We start from the raw sequence: 18,213 nt of genomic DNA on the forward strand, positions 1-18,213 counted from the left end.
GACGGATGGACGCTCGACCCGCCGATCCATCGTGCAGCAACACCACCCACCAGCGGCAGCAGCGTGGAGGTCGACTCGACTCCCGCGAAGGGGCGCACAATGCAGCGCTTCGGCCAGAAAGCCGAGAGTCGCTGCTGGTTCTTCCTGTCCTTTCCCTCACTGAATTCAACAATAACAATGTCAGGTGACAAGCAGACGACATCAGACCCTATCCCGCTAGTCAGCAAGCTCGAGGACATCTACTCGTCCCGCGATGCTCAGCTAAAGCAGGGACAGCGATGGGACGCCTTGACGCAGCGCTTTGAGAAGGACTTTGGATCAAAGCCAGACTTTATTGCAAGAGCGCCGGGCAGGGTCAATGTCATCGGTGTGTAGCGAAAGACGAGCGGGGGGTGATGCATCTCCACCTACTCACCATCCGCTCATCGCCGTCTCTCCTGCGCAGGCGAGCACGTAGACCACATGGGCTTCGGCGTCCTGCCCGCGGCCATCGAGCTAGACATCCTCATGGTCGTCCGCGTCGTCCCTGCAGACGAGGGCACTTCTTCATCATCATCATCGACGATCCATTTCGATCTTGCCAACTCGACGGACCGCTTTGAGCGCGCCACTTTCTCGAGCGATGTGCGAGACGCAGCCTCAGTCGAGCTCATCCACGATGGGCCGACGAGATGGGCAAACTACTTCAAGGTGGCATGGAAGGTGCGTACGCCTAAGTTTATGCTCCAGCATACAGCTTGCTCAGCCCTCTCTCCTCGCTCGTGCAGGGTCTCCATCCTCATCTTCCCTCCAACACCCTCTCCGACCGACCTCCCTCGCGCATCGAAGTCCTCGTTGACGGGACCATCCCCCCTGAATCTTCCCTGTCCTCCTCGGCGGCAATGACCGTGTGCTCGAGTATTGTCATCCTCGAGGCGCTCGGTGCGCGCGATCAGGTATCGAGGAGGGAAATGGCTGAGGTGGCCATCGAGTCGGAGCGCTATGTAGGTGTTGCCTCAGGCGGCATGGACCAGAGTGCCAGCATCTTTGGAGAGCCGGACTCGGTGAGTGCAAGAGCAAGACGATGTGAAGAGTAAAGGATGGGAAAGCTTATGATGCTTTCGGCAGGTCCTTCACATCACCTTCCATCCCGGTCTTGCGATCTCTCGCGTCTCGATGCCGAAGAGCGATCCAGAGTGAGTAGCCGCAGCCTCGCTTTCCCCTTATGCGTCCTCCTCCTGCTTACCCCTGTCCTCTTCTGACGCCCTCGCCCAGATGCACCTTCCTGATCGCAAACTCCCTCGTCGTATCAGACAAGAAGGTAAATGGTCCAGTCCAATACAATCTGCGCGTCGTAGAGCTCCTCGTCGCTGCACGCATCTTCTGCCTCTCGGTGGGCATCGACCTTCCCTCCTCTGGACCGCAGGCCACCCCGACTTGGCGACAAGTGGTAGACCTCTACTTCAAGAAGTACCCCCTCAGCGACAAAGAAGGTGACGAGGAGGTTCAGCAAGTGCGCCAAGAGCTCGGTGAGGAGGCAGCCCAGCTTCATGTCCTCTCGCAGCTTGTCGAGTCCCACCTGCCTCCTGCGGCAATCGATCTCGAGGAGGCGAAGAAGCTCACCAAGCTGGAGCAAGGCGATAACTTCGCTAAGGCATTCTTGCAGCGCTTCGATGTTCGCACTGAGCAAGGATTCGAGTGCCTCAAGAGGACAAGGCACGTCTTTGCTGAAGCTCTGCGTGTTTGGCGATTCAAGGCACAGTTGCAGAGTGGGCGCGAGGGGAAGGAGCTGTACGAGGAGTTGGGAGAGATGATGAATCAGTCGCATGAGAGCTTGGCTCGGTGAGTTGACGCGCTGATTGCACGTATCGACGTCCAAGCTGACCTCTCTCACCACCCACTTCACATGTAGCGACTACTCCAACACCTGTCCTGAGCTCGAGTCTCTCGTCACTCTTGCTCGTACCGCCGGCTCCTTGGGTTCACGCTTGACTGGCGCAGGCTGGGGAGGATCGACTGTCCACCTCGTGCCTAAAGCCAAGGTTGGCGAGGTGCTGCAGGCGTGGAAGGAGGGCTACTACGCAAAGCGATGGCCTGAGATCAGTGGGAATGAGGAGAAACTGGGTGAAGCGATGCTGGAGAGCAGACCAGCGGGTGGGGCATGTGTCATGAGGTTGTGATTGCGAGGCGGTGATAGGCAAATGGAGGCTCGAATCGGCCGCGCTATGGTGTATGAGCGTCACTCATCAAAGGAAGAGCAGATCCATTATCCCCCAATCGCAAGCCCGGTCATTATTTACATTCATGGCTCCCCTTGGTCCCTCGTCGGGGGCAGCCTCTTCCTCACGACTTTGCCATCATCAGGCGAAGAGACTCCTGGGGGCAGCATGCAGCGGTACCTGTTCGCAGCATCGCATGAGTATGGCGGTCAGCGAGGAGCAGCGAAGCCGAAGGGGGGGCATGTGCGCGTGAGTGAGGCAGAGTGACGCACTTGTGGTTGACGTTCGTGACTCCCTTGCACCTGTGGGGAGCAGCCCACCGACAGTGAATGCAGCCGCCTTTGGTGTCGATTTTCTGATTGTGGCACAACACGCAGATCGCTCCCCGGCCAAGATGATCAGCGACGAGGACAGGGGACGAAGTACCGTTGAAGAAGAAGGCTTACCGTGCACACCCTATAAGCCATATCCATCGTGTTGGCAATGGAGTTACAATCTGCCCAACGCGCGACGTAAGAGCCCGATTCCTCGCGATATCAGCCTTCACGTCCTCCTGCCGCAGCCTCAGGCACGCAACGCAACGCACACGCAACATCGTCAAACTTAACTGCTCGGACTCGCACTGATGTGCTTTCCATAGGTATGCCCGGATGGATGGGATCATTCTGACACGTCGGGTTGAAGTAGCAGATGCCGAAGGCGATGCTCTTGCTCGAGAATAGTGCCACGAGCAGGAAGAGGGGCAGGGCGAGGCGCTGCGGAAGGGGAAACATGGCAGGCGCGGCTTTGGTGATGATAATGAGTGGGGAATAAGAGTGGATGCATGGATGGACGTTCAGGCAAGCGTGGAGTCACAGGCGCTTGTCGATCATGCTGTTGCTCTCCAGCAAGAGGAGCACGTCACTCCCTTTGCCCTTGACGTAGCTGGACATCTTCGGGGGGACTTCGGACGGTTGAGAGCATCAAAATCGAAGAAGGCATCGTCATCGCTGACCAATTGCACTGGACCTCGATGGGACAGACAGACACGACTGCCCTCGACCTCCTTCGTGCTCTTTTTGCACCTGGAAAGGGGTGGCGGGGCTGACGAGAATGTGAGTCGCGATCGACCTGGCGGTAGCGTTCGCCGAGAACGTCAGCGAGGACGCGTCGAGAGGTGACGCAGAAGCTGGTTGGCAGTATCGAGGGATGAGAAAGGTCAAGAAGCATGACGTGGAGCGCAGATGAAGCGAGCAGACGTAACGCTCAAACGAAGGTTTGGTGCCGTTGCGTCCCAGAAGACCGCCGAGGCTGCTGGTGCTTTGGAATACTGTTGGCATTCAAGTGCCGCACCCTGCCGGTCCGTCATCTACGAGAGCGAGGAAGCCGCCATGTGGTTGAGAGAAGAACGCTCATAATGCTTCTGCGAAAAATGTCATGATGCCTACGGGCCACAATCGGTCTTTGGCGCCCAATTTGCCCAAATGTCTTGAAAAGGGTGCCGGAGGGCGGGTCATTGGAGGCTTTTCAAGGGACCGTACTTTTTTTTTGGGTAGCTCGCTCGCCCGCTTCCTGGCCGCAGCTCCGTAGTCACGCAGTCGTAGAGGGAGGGCTATATCTTGGGCGCAAATTGAAGGAAAGGTTGGACATTCCTGGGAGAAAGGAGGCCAGCAAGACGGGAGATACGAGATGCCGAGCAGCTCAATGCGAAAGGAGGAGCAAAGGTTGCTCACTTGAGCGCACTCTTGCCTTGCTTTCTACCATTCGGTCACCAGCCTTCCACTTCACTGTCCCCCGCCGTAACCACCAAGCTCAAGATGCTCCATCGCACGCTATCCTGCGTTCTTGTCGCCCTTCACGCCGCGAGCATCACCCTTCTTGCCCTGGCTCTGCCTTACCCCGAAATCAACGTAACCGACTTCACCATCACCTCATCGTCCTCTGACGTCGTTGCTCGCACAGACCCGATGCGCGCCGTACCCTTCACCCCTCTTCTGGCCCCTTTACGCTGCATCGGCAACAATGTCTTTTGCCTGAGCATTCAGATGGCCAACGAGGCTTACAAAGAGTTCCTTCACGTCGATTGGGGAGGATGGTCCTGGATTGAGGATACGCCCGGCCAAGAGTGGAGGACCTTCGGTAAGTCAGCGAGCGCGCAACACGCAGTGCTACGTGGGGGGATCGACAAGAGGTCACTGTTCGGAAGCTTAGCGGCCATAGGACAAACCGGCTGACTTCGCCCTCCCTCACACCTCCTTGGGCGTCCGATGCTACGGTGGTTGCTCAGGCTTTGCCGGCTCCTTCACCGGTTCGATTCGAATGCACTGCCGCCAGGACTCGGAAGATGACTTCACCTTCTCCTTTGGCCAGCTCAAGTCGTGGCGCGTAACATGACCGATAGCTGAAGCCGCCATGGGAGGCTGACCTGTGTCCTCCTTTTCCCCGCGAGTAGGAGCTACATGTCCACCTATAGCCGGGAGCTGAGGGGCCATACGTCGGATGGGAAGACGATGGTGAGTTGCGCTTGCGCATAGAAAGGAGAGCAAAGTGGCCTCTCTGATCGGCTGTGTCCCTCGCGCCGCATCCCGAAGAGCGCAGTTTCAGCCAAACGAGCCGTTGCGACGAGAAAGTCTTGGGTCGACTTCCATGTCTGGTGCAGGGACTGGGAGAACGTCAAGGCGCCCAATGCCACCGGCCTCTTGTAAAGTGGCAGAGACTGCTACGGGCTGGCTCGTCGTCGTTTCAATGCTGTTACTCTGTCTCGACTACGTCTCTAAGAGCTTGGGGAGCCGCGAGCTGCTCCTTTGACGTCAATCAAAATCTTTCCCAGCACCCGCCCGCCAATGAGCTTCTCGTACGCAGCCTTGACGTCGTCAAAAGCGTAGGTGGAGTCCACGACCGGCCTCATGTAGCCATTCTCGAGTGCCTCGCAGAGCTGCCGCCAGTCACTCGCCTCGTACGTAGGCGCCTCGTTGATGTACTTGCGGCTGATCCCCCCCAGCCAGCGAGGAAGTAGCGTAGTCTTAAGCACTGCCTTGACAAGCGGCAGCATGGAAGAGATGAAGCGACCTGAGACGCCGTCCGAAGCGCCCACATTGACGTACGAGCCTGCGGGTTTGAGGAACGTCTCGCAGCGTTCTAGCGTGCGTGGTGAGCCGACGCAATCGAGAATGACATCGAATGCGGCCTCGCTCGAGAGTGAGTGCTTCTCTGCGAGGATGGTCTCGACGTCTTGCTCGCGGTAGTCAATGGTCTCGTCAAGCTTGTCGCGTTGTTCGAGAAAGGTCATCTTGCTGCTCGATGCCGTTCCGCAGACGTAGCTGGCCTCGATGAGTGGCGATTTGAGCAGGTCGGCAAGGAGGAGACCGACAGTCGTTGTGGATCCGAGTAGCAGCACTGTCTGACCCTTTTTGACGTGCAGAGCGAGCTTAAGCGCCGTCATTGCGGTGATGGACAATCCGCCAGAGGTGGCCAAGGGTACGTTGCTAGGCTTGGCCGTCATGCGCGCCATGTTGGCTACGGCGTAGTGGGAGAGACTGCCATTGCTAGAGATCTCGCGGATGGGGAACAAGCCAAATACTTCTAAGCCCTCTGCGGGCTCGAAGCTGATCTTGCTGCTGTCTGCGGGCGCCTCCCATGCTAGGATGCGGCCTGCGAAGTCGGAGCCCATGGTACGTGGAAGTGGCTGCCAAAAAGACGGCATCACTTCCGCGATCTTCCAGTCAGCTGTGGGGTGACGATTGGAATGATAAGCATTTGCCTTAGATCAAGACGATGTCGTGGCGCCGACTTACACGGATTGAGACCGACGCTGTGGATTTCGACGAGTGCATGACCAGGCTTGAGCGGTGGGACAGGCACCTCTTCCTCCAAGCGGATATTGTCCAGCACCGGGCCCTTGCGATGGATCCTCCAGGCTTTTGTCGTCGTCTTCTCCGGCGCCGTTGGCGGTGCGGATGTTGTAGCATTGCTCATCTTGCGTTGTGTGCTCTGTGATGGACAAGAGACGAGGGAGACAAGCTTACCATCACATCGGCCGCCCGTTTCACGCCCCGCCCGGGTCTGCTTCTCTCCACTTGATGGAAACGCGGCAGGGATTCGAACTGGTCGGCGAGCGCCCGACAGCGGCGCGCCGGCAATTGCGTCGCATCTCCAAGGACTCGGGCCGCTATTCTTAGCAAAACACAGTGGGGGTTTGTTTTGTTTTATCTCAACTCCCGAGCATCTCGTTATGCTCTTGCCAAGCCGGACACACTGAACCCGTCAACACGGTCTACAGAATATCTCGGCGAGGCTGATTTTCAGGAGGAGTACACCTCATGACTGTTGCAGCTGACCCAGCCCTTCTCAACTGACTGGGCCATCTGCACCAAGTCTCCGGTGCGGAGGGATGTCTCAGAATGGCCCTCTTGAATGCCACGAAAGCGAGTGAGCGGGGCGGATGGACAGGCGTCTGAGACTTCATTCATCCATCTCTCTCGACGAGAGATGAGCAGCAATGAGGGCGGCTCCGGAATGCAGAGCTCATCCCCCCTCTTGTCCTTGAGGGGAACAGAGATGCAGGCTCATACGGCCGCTCTCATATCTGGGCGCCAAGGAGTGACAGGGGCGAGGGGGCTGACCTCAATATCATCGAGGAGCTCGAGGAGCTGTCCAGGCTATCTTCCAGGCCCTGTGACCCTATTATCGAGGAGAGAGGAGCGTGGATGCCGTCGCTCAGATCGCTCGCTCGTTGTCCACTCGGCCGCCTTGGTGTTGCTTTCGTGTTGCTCGTGTTGCTCGTGTTGCTCGTCGACCAGAGAGAGATGCACACGAGCTTTCCCTGCATCGACGCGCATCTCATCACCGGCGTCTTGACAGCCAGCCCGCCCGACCCCCTTCAGGGGAATTTGGCCTTGGCGGCGGGCGGCGGCGGGCGTGGGTGTGGGCGTCTTGCAAAGCTGTCACTCGATATAGTCACGAGGCATGGCATGTCATGCCGCATTGAATCTCTCTCACACCCTTTCCATCCTCCCAACCTCACCATCATCTCGCGCTCCCCTTCGTCTCCCTCTCACCTGCCCACTATCCCTCGACCTCACCGTCAACCCCACAGTCTTTACCATTTGACGACGTTCTCAGGTTCCTATCACACCTTCTTTTACTAGCTCCCAACTCAATATCGCCCAATCACCCCCTTGTTCCATCATGCGCTTTCTCGTCGTCCTCGCCGTCATCATGACCCTCGCCACTACCGCCCTGTCTCTTGTCCTCCCTTTGGAATCCGACATGAACCCGCTCGACATCGATAACTATCCTGCTGACATCGCACCTGTCCTTGTGAGTACCATGGCATGCATCTGCTGCAATCCATCCCCTCAATGGAGCTCATACTGACATCGAATCTCTGCACAACTCGCTCCCAGCCTCGCGACTCTTCGGACCCCAACGGCCCTCACGAGAGCATGGACCCCACGACGGGCGACGACCCTACCGGCTTCCCTGGTGACGGCCAGACGTCAGAGAAGAAGGCGCCGTCCAAGAGCAACGGGCAGCACAAGAACTCCGGTCGAGGCGGCAGGCAGAGTAACAAGAAGGGCAATAAGAAGAGCAGCCAAGGCTCGAGGCGCAACTGCGAGGAGCAGCTCGACTAGGCGCTCTATTGGTCACACCCCCACCTTCTCTTCATAGACAACGAGGTTCCTCTTCAACACTATCATCTTCATCACCGGCCGCCTGCGGGCCTCCGCATCCCCTTCGATCCTTTACGCTTGCCAAGTGCTCCTTGCGGAATGCTCGATGCGATGCGATGCGATGCGATTCGGCTCAATCGGAGAGCCTGCTTGTATATACTTCACTTGACACCCCCTAATCAACAGCTTTTGCTGCCTATGCGCTGCGCTGGCGCTCGTTGCGGATCTGTTGCCCCAGTCACCGTCACTGACCCAGAAGGACTCGATAAGGCAGGCCAGCGGAGTCTCGCGTTGGTTCAGCTTGACTCTCATCTCTTCTACCTCACGTCGCTCAGACCACGCATCGCTCTGCTACATCAAGGAGTGTATTGCATCTAAAGTAGGTATTAAACAGGACGGGTGAAGACGAAGGTACAAGGCTCAATACATCGCACTGCTAGCCTAGCAGTCGGTGGCCTTGATAGCGTCCTCGATGGACGTGACACCGAGCTTGTCCTCGATAGCGCTGACGGCACCGCCGAGCTCCGAGTCAAGGAAGTCAGACGTGGAAGTCACGCCGAGTCCCTTCTCCACTGCAGGTGCGTAGGCGAAGAAGTGAGAGTCAGTGAGAGGTCGGGGGAAGAATGGGGGGATGGGTTGCACTCTACTCACGGTAGCAAAGCGACTTGCCCACGAGCTCGACGTCCGAGAGTCCGTCAGTCTTGCAGCCAGAGAGGCCGATCGACTCCTCGAGCTTGGTGACGCCCAGCATCTTCTCGAGAGCAGAGATGGCGCCGCCCAGTTCTGTGTCGAGGAAGTCGGTGAGAGAGGTGACGCCCAACCCGGCTTCGACTGCGAGCGTGAGTGGACAGGGAGGAATGAGGTGTGAGCGGCCGAAGGGAGATCGAGGGTGGGAGAACAGAGCTACTTACGGTAGCAGAGACCGGTGCCTACGGCGTCAACGTCACTCTCGCGCTTGATGGGGGAGGCGGAGACTGCGCCGGCGAGGGCGAGGAGGGGGACGGCGAGGGTGAAGCGCATAGTGGGCTGAGGTGGATGAGGGGTGGGTGAGGGTTGGGAGAAGGGTGTCCTGAGTGAGGTATAGAATGTGATGAGGGAGGAGGGACTGATAGAAGTGATTGGCTCCTCGACCTCTTATAACATTCAGTCAGGTCGTCTTCTCAAGTTGACGAGAGCTCCAGAGATACGGTGACACCCGGCTCTCGGCCTACGCATCGACACATGTCGATCAGCGAGCAGAGCAAGCTTCCGTCTCTGGAGGTACCGTTTGCTTGGCTTCCCACCCTCAGACCGATTAATGCGCTCCAGAACATCGTTGAATCGACTCGTGAGCGTCTTGCGTCGAAATGACTTCGGCCATCCTCCTCCGTAGAGCTGAGGTGGGGCAGAGATAAGACAGGACGCTCGCTTCCTCGATGAACGTCATGTGTATGGTCGGTTCAGGGCCCTGAGGAAGTCACGATTCCCAATCATCCGACTCTACGGGCTCATCCGGATGTCGAGCCGTCCTCTCATCGCTTCGCTAGAACGACCGCGGGAGAGAGAGAGGAACCAGGGTCCCGTGGAAGCCGAGACGACGATCTCGACTCGAAGGTCGCTCCTCTCGCGCAGTCGTGTGCCCAAGTGCGCGTGTTGATAAGGCAGACCAGTATTTGCGAGCCTGGCAATTTCTTTTCTCGGGTGGGTATCAGTGAATCGTTCGTTGAATGGTAGCCGAGGATGTACGAGGAAAGGCGCTTGGAATGGGAGAGTGTCCAAGGGAAGGAAGGTCGCCCGTCGTCGGCGACTTGGCACTGCTATCTCCAGCTCAGCTCATGGAGAGATCCAAAGCCCGTCGTCATCCGAGCTCGAGTCGTCATTGCCTTTCGTCAACACGCCTGTCAAAGGCAAGGCTGGCTCGCATGACCCAGAATTGGACTCTGCCTTGCTTGGTCAAGTTGACAGGCGGCGGCGAGATAAGGATGCCTGCCTGCGTCAAGAGGCCGAGGCATGAATCGGCGTTCCAACGTTCCCCTCGCTCGACCGGAAGACCCGGCTCACGGAGCAATACCCACGCTCACCGCTCATTTGAGAGGTTTGGCCTTCTTCAAGAATAATACGCTTTCAGCGTCTAAGCTCGACCAAAGGCCGGTCCACCCTTGCCCATCTGCGGTCTCGCCGTTATCATGGCGCAGTAAATGGACAAGAGGCGCTCCGGTCAGCCGTCCTCCTTTTGGACTTGGCTTCGCCCGGTGAACGAGCCCCTATCACGGGCGCGACGATGCTGCTCGATGGCGATGCTCAACGACGACGACGCTTGGCGACCGACTTTCCAGTCTGCTGTAGTGACAAGACGGTGCGACATTGCGCATTACATTCCAACGAGGGTTTGCGTCCGACGAGACAACAGGGAGAGCAGCATACCACCCGGAGACGTAGCACGGGGTAAGCAAAGAGAGACGGACACAAGGTGGAGCAAGGGTAGAGAAGGCGAAAGGACTGGGAGGGGCTTTGACGGGTATCAAGACTTGTCTACAGGCCGAGGAGGCCTTGAACCAGGGAGACGGCTGAGGACTTGGCCTGTGCCAAGTTGTTAGCAGGCGCGGCCGACTTGCCATCCTTGGAGGGCTGCATCCCGTGGGCACCCTGCACCTTGGCGGGCTGGTTCCTGACCTGGGCGTACTTGCTCGCCAAGTCGCTACCCATGACGGCGGCGACCTTGCTCTGATCACCCGTGTTGAAGAGACCAGGAGCCGTACCACATGCGACCTTGGGCTGAGTGCCCTTGAAGAGCTGGCCCAGGTAGTCAACGGCCATGGGGATGCCCTCTGCCTCTCCCGTTACGTGCTCAGCGAGGGGCAGGGTGACGAATTGGATGTTGGCGCCGCCCGCACATTGGTCCTTAACGTACTGCTGCGAGTCGTTAAAGGGAACAACCTCGTCGCCAAGAGCGTGGTAGATCAGGCGAGGGAACTTGGGGACCGAGATCTGGTACGAGGCTGTGAGTGGGGTGTGGAGGCCAAGAGGTAGGCGTGAGTACGCAAAATCATGGATCATCCCTACGACGACCCGCAGCTCACCCTTGGACTTCAGCAGCGTCTCTTCCTTGAGCGTCTTCTGGGCAATTGGGTCCTGAAGCGGGTTGGAGATGTTGACGTACTTGAAGTAGTCGACGAAGGCAAACTGCGTTACGATCTCGCCGATGCAGACGTTGGGCTGGACAGCCTTCTCGAGGAGAGCGGCGCCCTCCGGGGTAAGGTGGTCGTAGACGAATTTCTTGAGGTCAGGGTGCTGGCTCATGACGCCGATGAGACCGGCGCCAGCAAAGCCGGAGAAGGCGCCGCCGTTGAGGAAGTTGAGTAGGTGCTCCGGGTCAATGGGCGTACCACCGTGAACGGCGCCGATGATTGGAACTTCGGGAGCGTACTCCTCGTGCAGCTCAGTTGCCCAGACGGCAGCGTGCGCTCCACCAGAGTAGCCAAAGAGGGCGACTTGGCTGTTCTGAAGCTTCTCGTTGCCGATGATGGCGCGGATGCCGTCGAGGATGATTTTGCCTTCAGTGCGGCCGGCAATGAACGAGTTGGCGGGACCTGCGCGGGCCGAGATGGGGGGACGGAGGACGGGAATCCGTCAGCTAAATCGTTGCTTCGTCTTTCGTCATCACGCCATACTCACCCTCCTGATCCGGGATGACAACGTAGTAACCCTGCTCGATGGCCCAATTGACGTAGAAGGGCGCCTCGATGTTGGCCGCGAGCTTAGCCGTTGAGTTGGACGTGTCCACGTACGCCCACGATGGCGAGCACGAGAGGGAGACGGCGTCCTCGAAGTTCTGGTAGCTCAAGATCTTGGGCGCACCGTCTGCGATCTTCTTTGGTACGAGGATGGTAGCAACACCGCCAATTGCCTGGTTCTGCGTGTTCTCAGAGCGCATCATGACCTGGTACGAGTGGTCGAGGTTCTTGTTGTCCTTGAATGTAGAGGTGGTGGCGCGCGAGCGGACAATGTCGCCCTTCTTGTAGGCTGAGATGTTGCTAGGTGCGGCATAGAAGGGGTCCGAGTTGGGATCCGAGAAGCCAGCGGCAACGGGCTGGGCAGAGAGTAGACGTGGTTGCAGCAGAGGGTAGGCATTGACGAGCAACGAGCCCAGGGTAGCTGTGAGAGCAAGGGAATGTGACAGTAGCTTCATGTTGGGCCGAAGAGGTGTGGGCGGTGGAGGGCTAAGCTAGGATGCGGCAGAGATGGTAGCAGGGGAGCGAGGACGGATGCTGGCTGGTAGCAAGGAGGGGAGGGGCCAAAGGACAGGAATAGGGAGATGGTAGGATTGAGGTCAAGAAACAAGAAGGGTCGAGCAGAGTGGTCGTTCCATTGTCTTTCGTTGTTATGTATCGCTCAAGCTGGGAAGTCAGACGCGCAGAGCAAACCAAGGTCAAGCGAGGCAAAGTCAGCTGCCTAGCCTACCTACGGCTCACGGGTGGGTGGTTGATGCTGACAGGCTAGGCAGAAAAGGGACAACAACGACGAGACCTTCGCTTCCATTTGCTTTCGCTGCAGGCAAGCGCCCAGGGACTCCCGCATGCCTAGAGTGCTCTATTCAATCTGAGTAGCTGTCGGCCGATTCATGTCGGCGAGCAGACCGATGGTGGTGGTAGCTGTGGGGATAGAGTGCGGGGCGTAAGAGGCGAGTTGAGAAAGTCGTCATGGCCCTCTCGTCGCCCTCGTCGTCGTCAACTACGTCGCCCGCCCGGGCGTAGAAGCGATGCTCAGTCTGAGACGAGGCGAGACCTTCTGCCCTCGCCAGGCGCAGCTCGCCTCGCATCGGTGAAAATGAAAGGGAGCTCCAGCAGCCCGGGCAGGCACCAGAGCCGCAAAGACCAATTGTTGGGTTGAGGCGTGCAGGCGAGCTCGCGGCGGTGAGTGGCCACAAGCTCGCTCCTAGCCCTCTTCCCGACACCCGACACCACTCGGAATCCGCGAGCTGCTCTCAGCATCACTAATATGTCAATGAAAGCGCACTCAACCGCTCAAAGAGCATTGCGGGGAGCGTCGTTACCGTTACGAAGTGAGCAATAAGAGATCATTCCCGCCGCACCCCGCCTTCGCACTTTGGGTCTGACGGAGCAGGGCAAGGGCGAAAATCGACGGCCTACGTACGGCAGTCCACTAGCTCCTCCTTGCAACCAGATCCGCAGGAGCAGCAACAAATCGCCGCCAAATTGGTATTCCACCATCACTTTGACTCTCGCCTTTCTGGGTCAGAGTGGACCGTGGGTTCGCGGGTTCGCATCGTCTCCACGAGCTTAGCGCTACACTCGGAGCCCGAGGCCCGTGAAGCATGCTAATTAGCGTCCTGGTCGCGATCCTTGACAGCTGTTAGTCGAGCGTGGGGGAACATCGATCCTTCAACCATCAGCGATGGATAATCTAGCGCTCACTCGCAACAAGACGCGAGCTCCCCTTGCCTGTTACGGTCTAGCGTTGCCAAGAAGCGGTGCTTCCACGCACGATCGTGCAGACGGGAGCGTCCTCGGCGTCGCACTTCCCGTGCTTCGAGAAGGCAATGTCGTGCCGCTATACCGGCGCTACAAGGAATGAAGGGCTCACCCAAGTCTCATCAAAAGAGCAATGCACCAATCTGCAAATGTTGGGTAGGCATCATCTCGTAATTTGCAAAGTGACAGCACGATATGATCAAAGCGCATCCTGAATCAGCTACGAGCTACACTGAAGCGATCACGAAGCCCCAACCTGTGTCAACCGCCCCGGGGAAGCTGCTGTCGCCGTCGTCGACGACGATGCGGGCGCCGCTCCTCCACCTCCCTCGCCGCCATGACCCTGCAGCCCTGCAGGGCTCGGACGTCTCGAAGAGTTCACAGAGCCGCTTCCTCCATTCACGCTCAATGTTCCCCCTGTTCCCGGCCCGCCCATGAAGTCCTCGTCAGCATCGTAGCTGCCCTCCTCCTCAGGGTGAGCCCGTCTCAGTCTGTGACCGCCGTGCGGCACGCCGCCGAGCAGACGCTTGGCGTCCTCTTCGGAGTAGTTGAGAGAGTTGCGCTTAGATCTTTGCCAACGCTGCGCTGCGCCGCCACCTTGGCCTTGCGCCTGAGCGGCTCGATCTGCCGCAATGGCTGCCGCCTGAGCCGCGTTGGGTGTCGAGCGGTAGCCCATTGAAGAGGCGCGATACGGGTGAGGTGGAACCGTGCCGGGCGGGAAGCCAGAACCGTAGGAGGACGAGTTGGAGCTCGACTGCGATGCACCTGCTGCTGCTGCTGCTGCTGAGGGAGAGGCGTCATCGTGACCCTGAGACTGTTCATGGCCGGCCGCCGATGCTGAGCTCGAGGTGGGCGGACGTGCCGCTGCTGCTGCTTCCTGTTGTTGTTGCTGCATCGTGCCATCTCCATCCCTCTCCTCATCAGGATCCCTCGGCCTCGGCTCACCAGTCTCCGCATCTGTGTAGAAACAATAGTCGAAGCTCGTGAGGAAGAGCGCGAAGACTCCCGCAGGGATGCCAAGCGTAGGGCTGAAGACGATTCCAACATTGCGCATCGTCATCTTGTTCACTTCCTGGTAGGAAATGACCTTGATCAGATGCGCGCAAAGCGTACGAAGCAGCGAGTAGTTGGCGAGAGGCAGGCAGGAGACCAGATGGCCCAGTTGACGTATCCGGTCTTTCCAGTCCTGGACGTCGTTGACACGCATGAAGTCGAGGTGGAGCTCGCGAGTAAGCACCGAGGTAGGCAACTCGCGGAGGAAGGTCTTGAGAAGGCCAGCGACAGCATGCGGGTCGTGTTCATGCTGCTGATTGTCAGGCTGGCGGGGCGAGCTGCCATTGCCTTCATTTCCTTTCCTGCTTGATGAGGCAAGTAGATCCACGTCACCCTCCGTGTTGAAGCGCTCACGCAAAGCCTTGACGTCGGCCGTGCTCCCTGACATGCGGTAGATTCCCTCTTCCTGGATGGCGTTGCGCTTTTCGAGGTATTCGATGCAGCGGAAGACGACGCTGGGCAGGGTGAGGCCGGACCCGACGCTGGAGACGGCAATGGCTTCGGTGAGAGGGACGCCGAATACGGGACCGCCGCTCGTACCGATATGGTTGCCGTGAGATTGCGAGGACGAGGTTGTGGAGCCTTTACTGAGCGCAGCGACGTCACTTGAGCTCGCTGAGCTACCTACACCGCCTCCGCCGAAGCGATGCCAGAAGCGACGGCGGTCAGGCTGCTGGACGGCCTGCTGAGCCGACTGCTGCTGATGGCTCGCGCCGGCCTGAACTGCCTGACCAGCCGCTGATCCTCCACTTCTGCCACTCGCATCCTCATCTCGTGCCCCGAATTTGTAGCCTGTTGGAATGGGTGTGCCATTCATCGGCCCCGAAATAGCCGGGCGTACCCCTTTGAGGGAAGGTGAAGAGAGACCCGCAGGATCGCCGTCTGCGCCGCCCGTGACTGCCGCTGCTGGCGGAGAGGGGCTCATGACGCCCTCCTCGGCAGCGCTTGAGGCGGGGGCAGGACCCTCTCGACTACGATTGAGGCGGCGTGACAAGCTGTTGCTGCGTTTGACCTTCTGCGTAACCGGTGGTGCGAGCGTGGCGACTTGCGAGGTTGAAGCAGAGGTCGACATGCCACTAGGGGGAGCATTGTCTGCCTTGGTCATTGGTGGGAGGGAAGGAGCTGCGCCGCCGGAGGGTACAGCAGCAGCAGCTCCAGAAGCGGACGCTTGCCTCGTGGATCCGCTACCTGGGACTGAGCTAGTCGAAGACCACGTCCCGATATTGCTAGCTCCGCCAGCCTCTCGACTGGCTCCAGCATTCGATCCAGCTCCCCCTCCTGATCCTGCTCCTGCTCCGCCGTTCTCGACCCGCTCAATCTCAGCAATGGTCCTGACCAACGCGTCAACCCACTCATCCCTCTGCTCATCGCTCTCAGCGCAGAGTACATGCCTCACGAGCTGTCCCGACACCGGTTGCCCACCGGCATCGATGCGTTCACCCTGCTGCTGCTGCCCTGACCCCGTACCGTTGGCGCCGGGAGCATCCCTCTTCTTCTCCAAGATGAGGAAAGCGTGCCTGTACGAATTCTCGTCCATGTCACTCTGCGCCGCGCGCTGCTGTCGTCCGATCTGGGCTCCTCTGATCTGGATGCTGCCCAGAAGTGCTCCGTCTTTGGCCTCAAAGTAGTCCAGCCGCGGGCCGTCCAAAGCGTAGTAGCGCGTAACCCAACGGCCAAGGTTCTGCCCCTTCTTCGTGAGCCAACCATCCTTGCCTTGGTTACGCGCTCGTGGGCGCTCAGAGACGACATCGGTACAGAGGAAAGTGCAGACATCGTCTTTGTCTGGCAGCTGAACGGCGAGGAGGTTTCTGAGCCAAGCCTCGAGCATAGCCTTGCGCATGTCAACCTTGCTCGGCGCATGGTCTTTGAACAAGCCTTTCTCTGGTAGTGGGACAGAGCTGATCTTCTTTGCTACGGCCTTGCCACCACGATGGCGCAGCTTGGCGTCGAGGCCCAGCACGTCGTTGATCGACTTCTCGATTCGCCAATTTGTAGGTGCTTCGAGCGGTACAGGTTGCACGAGGTCGATGCTGAGAAAGAAGGTGGTGATCTCGCGACGGCGGTCGTCGTGTCGTAGGTTGGAACCCGATACACGGATGCTTGCTTGCTTCAGTAGACGATTATCCAAGCGCGGTTGCGGGTGAGAGAGGTTGGGGGAACCGCCGGGTGGAGTGGAATTTGCGAGCTGAACCAGAGCTTGAGACAGGGACATGCCGCCATCGATGTTATTGCTGCGTGGGGCCGTTGTTGCGTCACGAGGCTCGAGGCGGGACGGCCGCGGGCGCAGGGTGGAGGATCCCGCAGATCCGGCTCCTGCCACAGCTGCGCCTGCCATTGGGCCATCGGCGAAGACCTTGCGTCGCACGGCGCGCTGCGGTGAGCCAAAGTCGTCCGAGTCCCCCGTTCCTACTGATCCTACTGATCCTCTCGGCTGATGGTTCACCAGACCCAGCGCTGACTTGGTAGGGGTAACACTGCTCGACGATGCGCCCTGATAGGAAGGGCCATCCTCATCGCTGCCTGCCCCGCCTATCGTACTCGAGTCGACGGCCGTGTAGTCCTCACTGGCAGCTCGTTGTCGCCCGTCGCCCCCTTGCTGCGACCCTGGAGCGATGCCGGAGGAGAGACTGCGAGCCATTACTGCGCCTGCATTGAAGGCTCCAGGGCGAGCGCTGGCCGCCTGCTGCTGTTGTTGCAGCGCCTTTGCTCTCTGCGCCATGACCGACCTCGCACCAGGGGACAGCGGTGTTTCGCTGGGCGGCAGCGGGGCCGTCTCTGTGAGATCGAGAACGGACGAGTCCGATGAGAGGTCATTAGGTACAGATACGGAAGAGGGCAAGCCGCCAGCGGAGGAGCTCGAGGACGTTTGAGCATAAGGCGAATGGCTCTGACTGGATGGCAGAAGAGGAGCCGGAGGGTCTCGTCTTCTAGGCGAAGCCAATCCGGCTGCGGGTGAAGACGAGGCGGCCATTACGCCGGCGTCTGCTGAAGTTTGTCTGTTCCTGGACGAGGCCGAAGACATGAGCTGAGCATTTGCGCTTGAAGTCGCCGGTGCCAAGGGCGAAGTGACGCTTCGCTGTGGCGTCGTCCCTCCATCGACGCTACTGCTGCTACTTGGCGTCCCTCCACCCATCAGCCTAGCCTTGAGTGATTCGTTCTCCTTTCGGATCTTGCCCATGAGATTCCAAATGCGAATGTTCTCGTTGCTCAGTTTGGCAGCTTCGAGGCAGTGCTTGTTTCGCTCGGCCAGCACCTCGTCCAGGGCGCGGGTGATATCTCCCTGTGAGCGGGCAATGGCATCGGCGAGGGACAGAGGCTGATACATGGGGCTAGCCGGGGCAGGCGTGCTGCTGCTGAGGGCAGAGCGAGGCGTAGCAGGGTTGCTTCCTCCTAGCGTCGTCGCAGAGGGGAGGCGACCCGACGTCGTCGAGGCATGGGATTGGGTGGAAGACGCCGTGTCGTGAGCATTGGAGGATGAGGCTGTGGACGAGTCGACGCGTGGGCGATGATGTGCGGGCAAGACAGGGGCTGACGACGGAGGCGGCGCTGTCGAGGATGACGAGGATGAGGGTAAATCACCTGCTGCCGCGCTAGTCATGGCGTCTTGGCGTCGCACGAGAGCCGACTAGCCTTGCGAGCTTGAGCGTGCTACTGCGACGATGTGACTACGAGGAATCGCTGACGGGTATGAACTCGGTTGGGCGTGGTGTCGCGAGAGGTAGCGCAGTGAGGCAAAGACGAAAAGATGATGATGGGTGATATCCTGGCGGTCGGTCGTCAACGTCGTCGTGACAGCTCACAGAGGAGGGGCAATCGATCGATCGATCGAAAAGACAAAGA

General features: G+C 59.0%; 8 protein-coding genes across 8 annotated transcripts; 3 read left to right on the forward strand and 5 right to left on the reverse strand.

The window, feature by feature from the left end:
* Positions 1 to 177: 177 nt before the first annotated feature.
* Positions 178 to 2,159, forward strand: BDZ90DRAFT_224066 (Galactokinase; the record flags this gene model as incomplete). The annotated part of the gene is made up of 6 exons (XM_025504600.1): positions 178 to 367; positions 446 to 702; positions 768 to 1,043; positions 1,108 to 1,175; positions 1,255 to 1,821; positions 1,892 to 2,159. The coding sequence occupies 6 exons, from the start codon at positions 178 to 180 to the stop codon at positions 2,157 to 2,159; spliced, it is 1,626 nt and encodes a 541-aa protein (XP_025359554.1).
* Positions 2,160 to 2,281: 122 nt separating this feature from the next.
* On the reverse strand, positions 2,282 to 2,971 carry BDZ90DRAFT_228622 (hypothetical protein; the record flags this gene model as incomplete). Its single annotated transcript, XM_025504824.1, has 4 exons — positions 2,282 to 2,378; positions 2,471 to 2,500; positions 2,645 to 2,654; positions 2,785 to 2,971. 4 exons carry the CDS (start codon positions 2,969 to 2,971, stop codon positions 2,282 to 2,284), a joined length of 324 nt encoding a protein of 107 aa, XP_025359555.1.
* Positions 2,972 to 3,994: 1,023 nt separating this feature from the next.
* On the forward strand, positions 3,995 to 4,882 carry BDZ90DRAFT_262796 (hypothetical protein; the record flags this gene model as incomplete). The annotated part of the gene is made up of 4 exons (XM_025508528.1): positions 3,995 to 4,316; positions 4,465 to 4,555; positions 4,630 to 4,690; positions 4,769 to 4,882. 4 exons carry the CDS (start codon positions 3,995 to 3,997, stop codon positions 4,880 to 4,882), a joined length of 588 nt encoding a protein of 195 aa, XP_025359556.1.
* BDZ90DRAFT_89545 (GroES-like protein) lies at positions 4,759 to 6,371 on the reverse strand. The gene is made up of 2 exons (XM_025509929.1): positions 5,972 to 6,371; positions 4,759 to 5,903 (listed from the first exon to the last, which is right to left on the reverse strand). The coding sequence occupies exons 1-2, from the start codon at positions 6,150 to 6,152 to the stop codon at positions 4,951 to 4,953; spliced, it is 1,134 nt and encodes a 377-aa protein (XP_025359557.1). The 5' UTR covers positions 6,153 to 6,371; the 3' UTR covers positions 4,759 to 4,950.
* A 739-nt stretch (positions 6,372 to 7,110) lies between these two features.
* Positions 7,111 to 8,046, forward strand: BDZ90DRAFT_234549 (hypothetical protein). Its single transcript, XM_025507056.1, has 2 exons — positions 7,111 to 7,496; positions 7,583 to 8,046. Exons 1-2 carry the CDS (start codon positions 7,365 to 7,367, stop codon positions 7,808 to 7,810), a joined length of 360 nt encoding a protein of 119 aa, XP_025359558.1. The 5' UTR covers positions 7,111 to 7,364; the 3' UTR covers positions 7,811 to 8,046.
* A 225-nt stretch (positions 8,047 to 8,271) lies between these two features.
* Positions 8,272 to 9,218, reverse strand: BDZ90DRAFT_89751 (hypothetical protein). The gene is made up of 3 exons (XM_025509932.1): positions 8,761 to 9,218; positions 8,501 to 8,680; positions 8,272 to 8,421 (listed from the first exon to the last, which is right to left on the reverse strand). The coding sequence occupies exons 1-3, from the start codon at positions 8,867 to 8,869 to the stop codon at positions 8,291 to 8,293; spliced, it is 420 nt and encodes a 139-aa protein (XP_025359559.1). The 5' UTR covers positions 8,870 to 9,218; the 3' UTR covers positions 8,272 to 8,290.
* Positions 9,219 to 10,152: 934 nt separating this feature from the next.
* Positions 10,153 to 12,304, reverse strand: BDZ90DRAFT_89663 (LIP-domain-containing protein). Its single transcript, XM_025509930.1, has 3 exons — positions 11,504 to 12,304; positions 10,909 to 11,418; positions 10,153 to 10,827 (listed from the first exon to the last, which is right to left on the reverse strand). Exons 1-3 carry the CDS (start codon positions 12,015 to 12,017, stop codon positions 10,361 to 10,363), a joined length of 1,491 nt encoding a protein of 496 aa, XP_025359560.1. The 5' UTR covers positions 12,018 to 12,304; the 3' UTR covers positions 10,153 to 10,360.
* A 1,167-nt stretch (positions 12,305 to 13,471) lies between these two features.
* BDZ90DRAFT_234553 (RhoGAP-domain-containing protein) lies at positions 13,472 to 18,205 on the reverse strand. The gene has a single exon (XM_025507057.1). The coding sequence runs from the start codon at positions 17,969 to 17,971 to the stop codon at positions 13,562 to 13,564; it is 4,410 nt and encodes a 1,469-aa protein (XP_025359561.1). The 5' UTR covers positions 17,972 to 18,205; the 3' UTR covers positions 13,472 to 13,561.
* Positions 18,206 to 18,213: the final 8 nt, after the last annotated feature.

The sequence above is a fragment of the Jaminaea rosea genome (genome assembly GCF_003144245.1).
Source record: "Jaminaea rosea strain MCA 5214 unplaced genomic scaffold BDZ90scaffold_17, whole genome shotgun sequence".
Taxonomy (NCBI): Eukaryota; Fungi; Basidiomycota; class Exobasidiomycetes; order Microstromatales; genus Jaminaea; species Jaminaea rosea.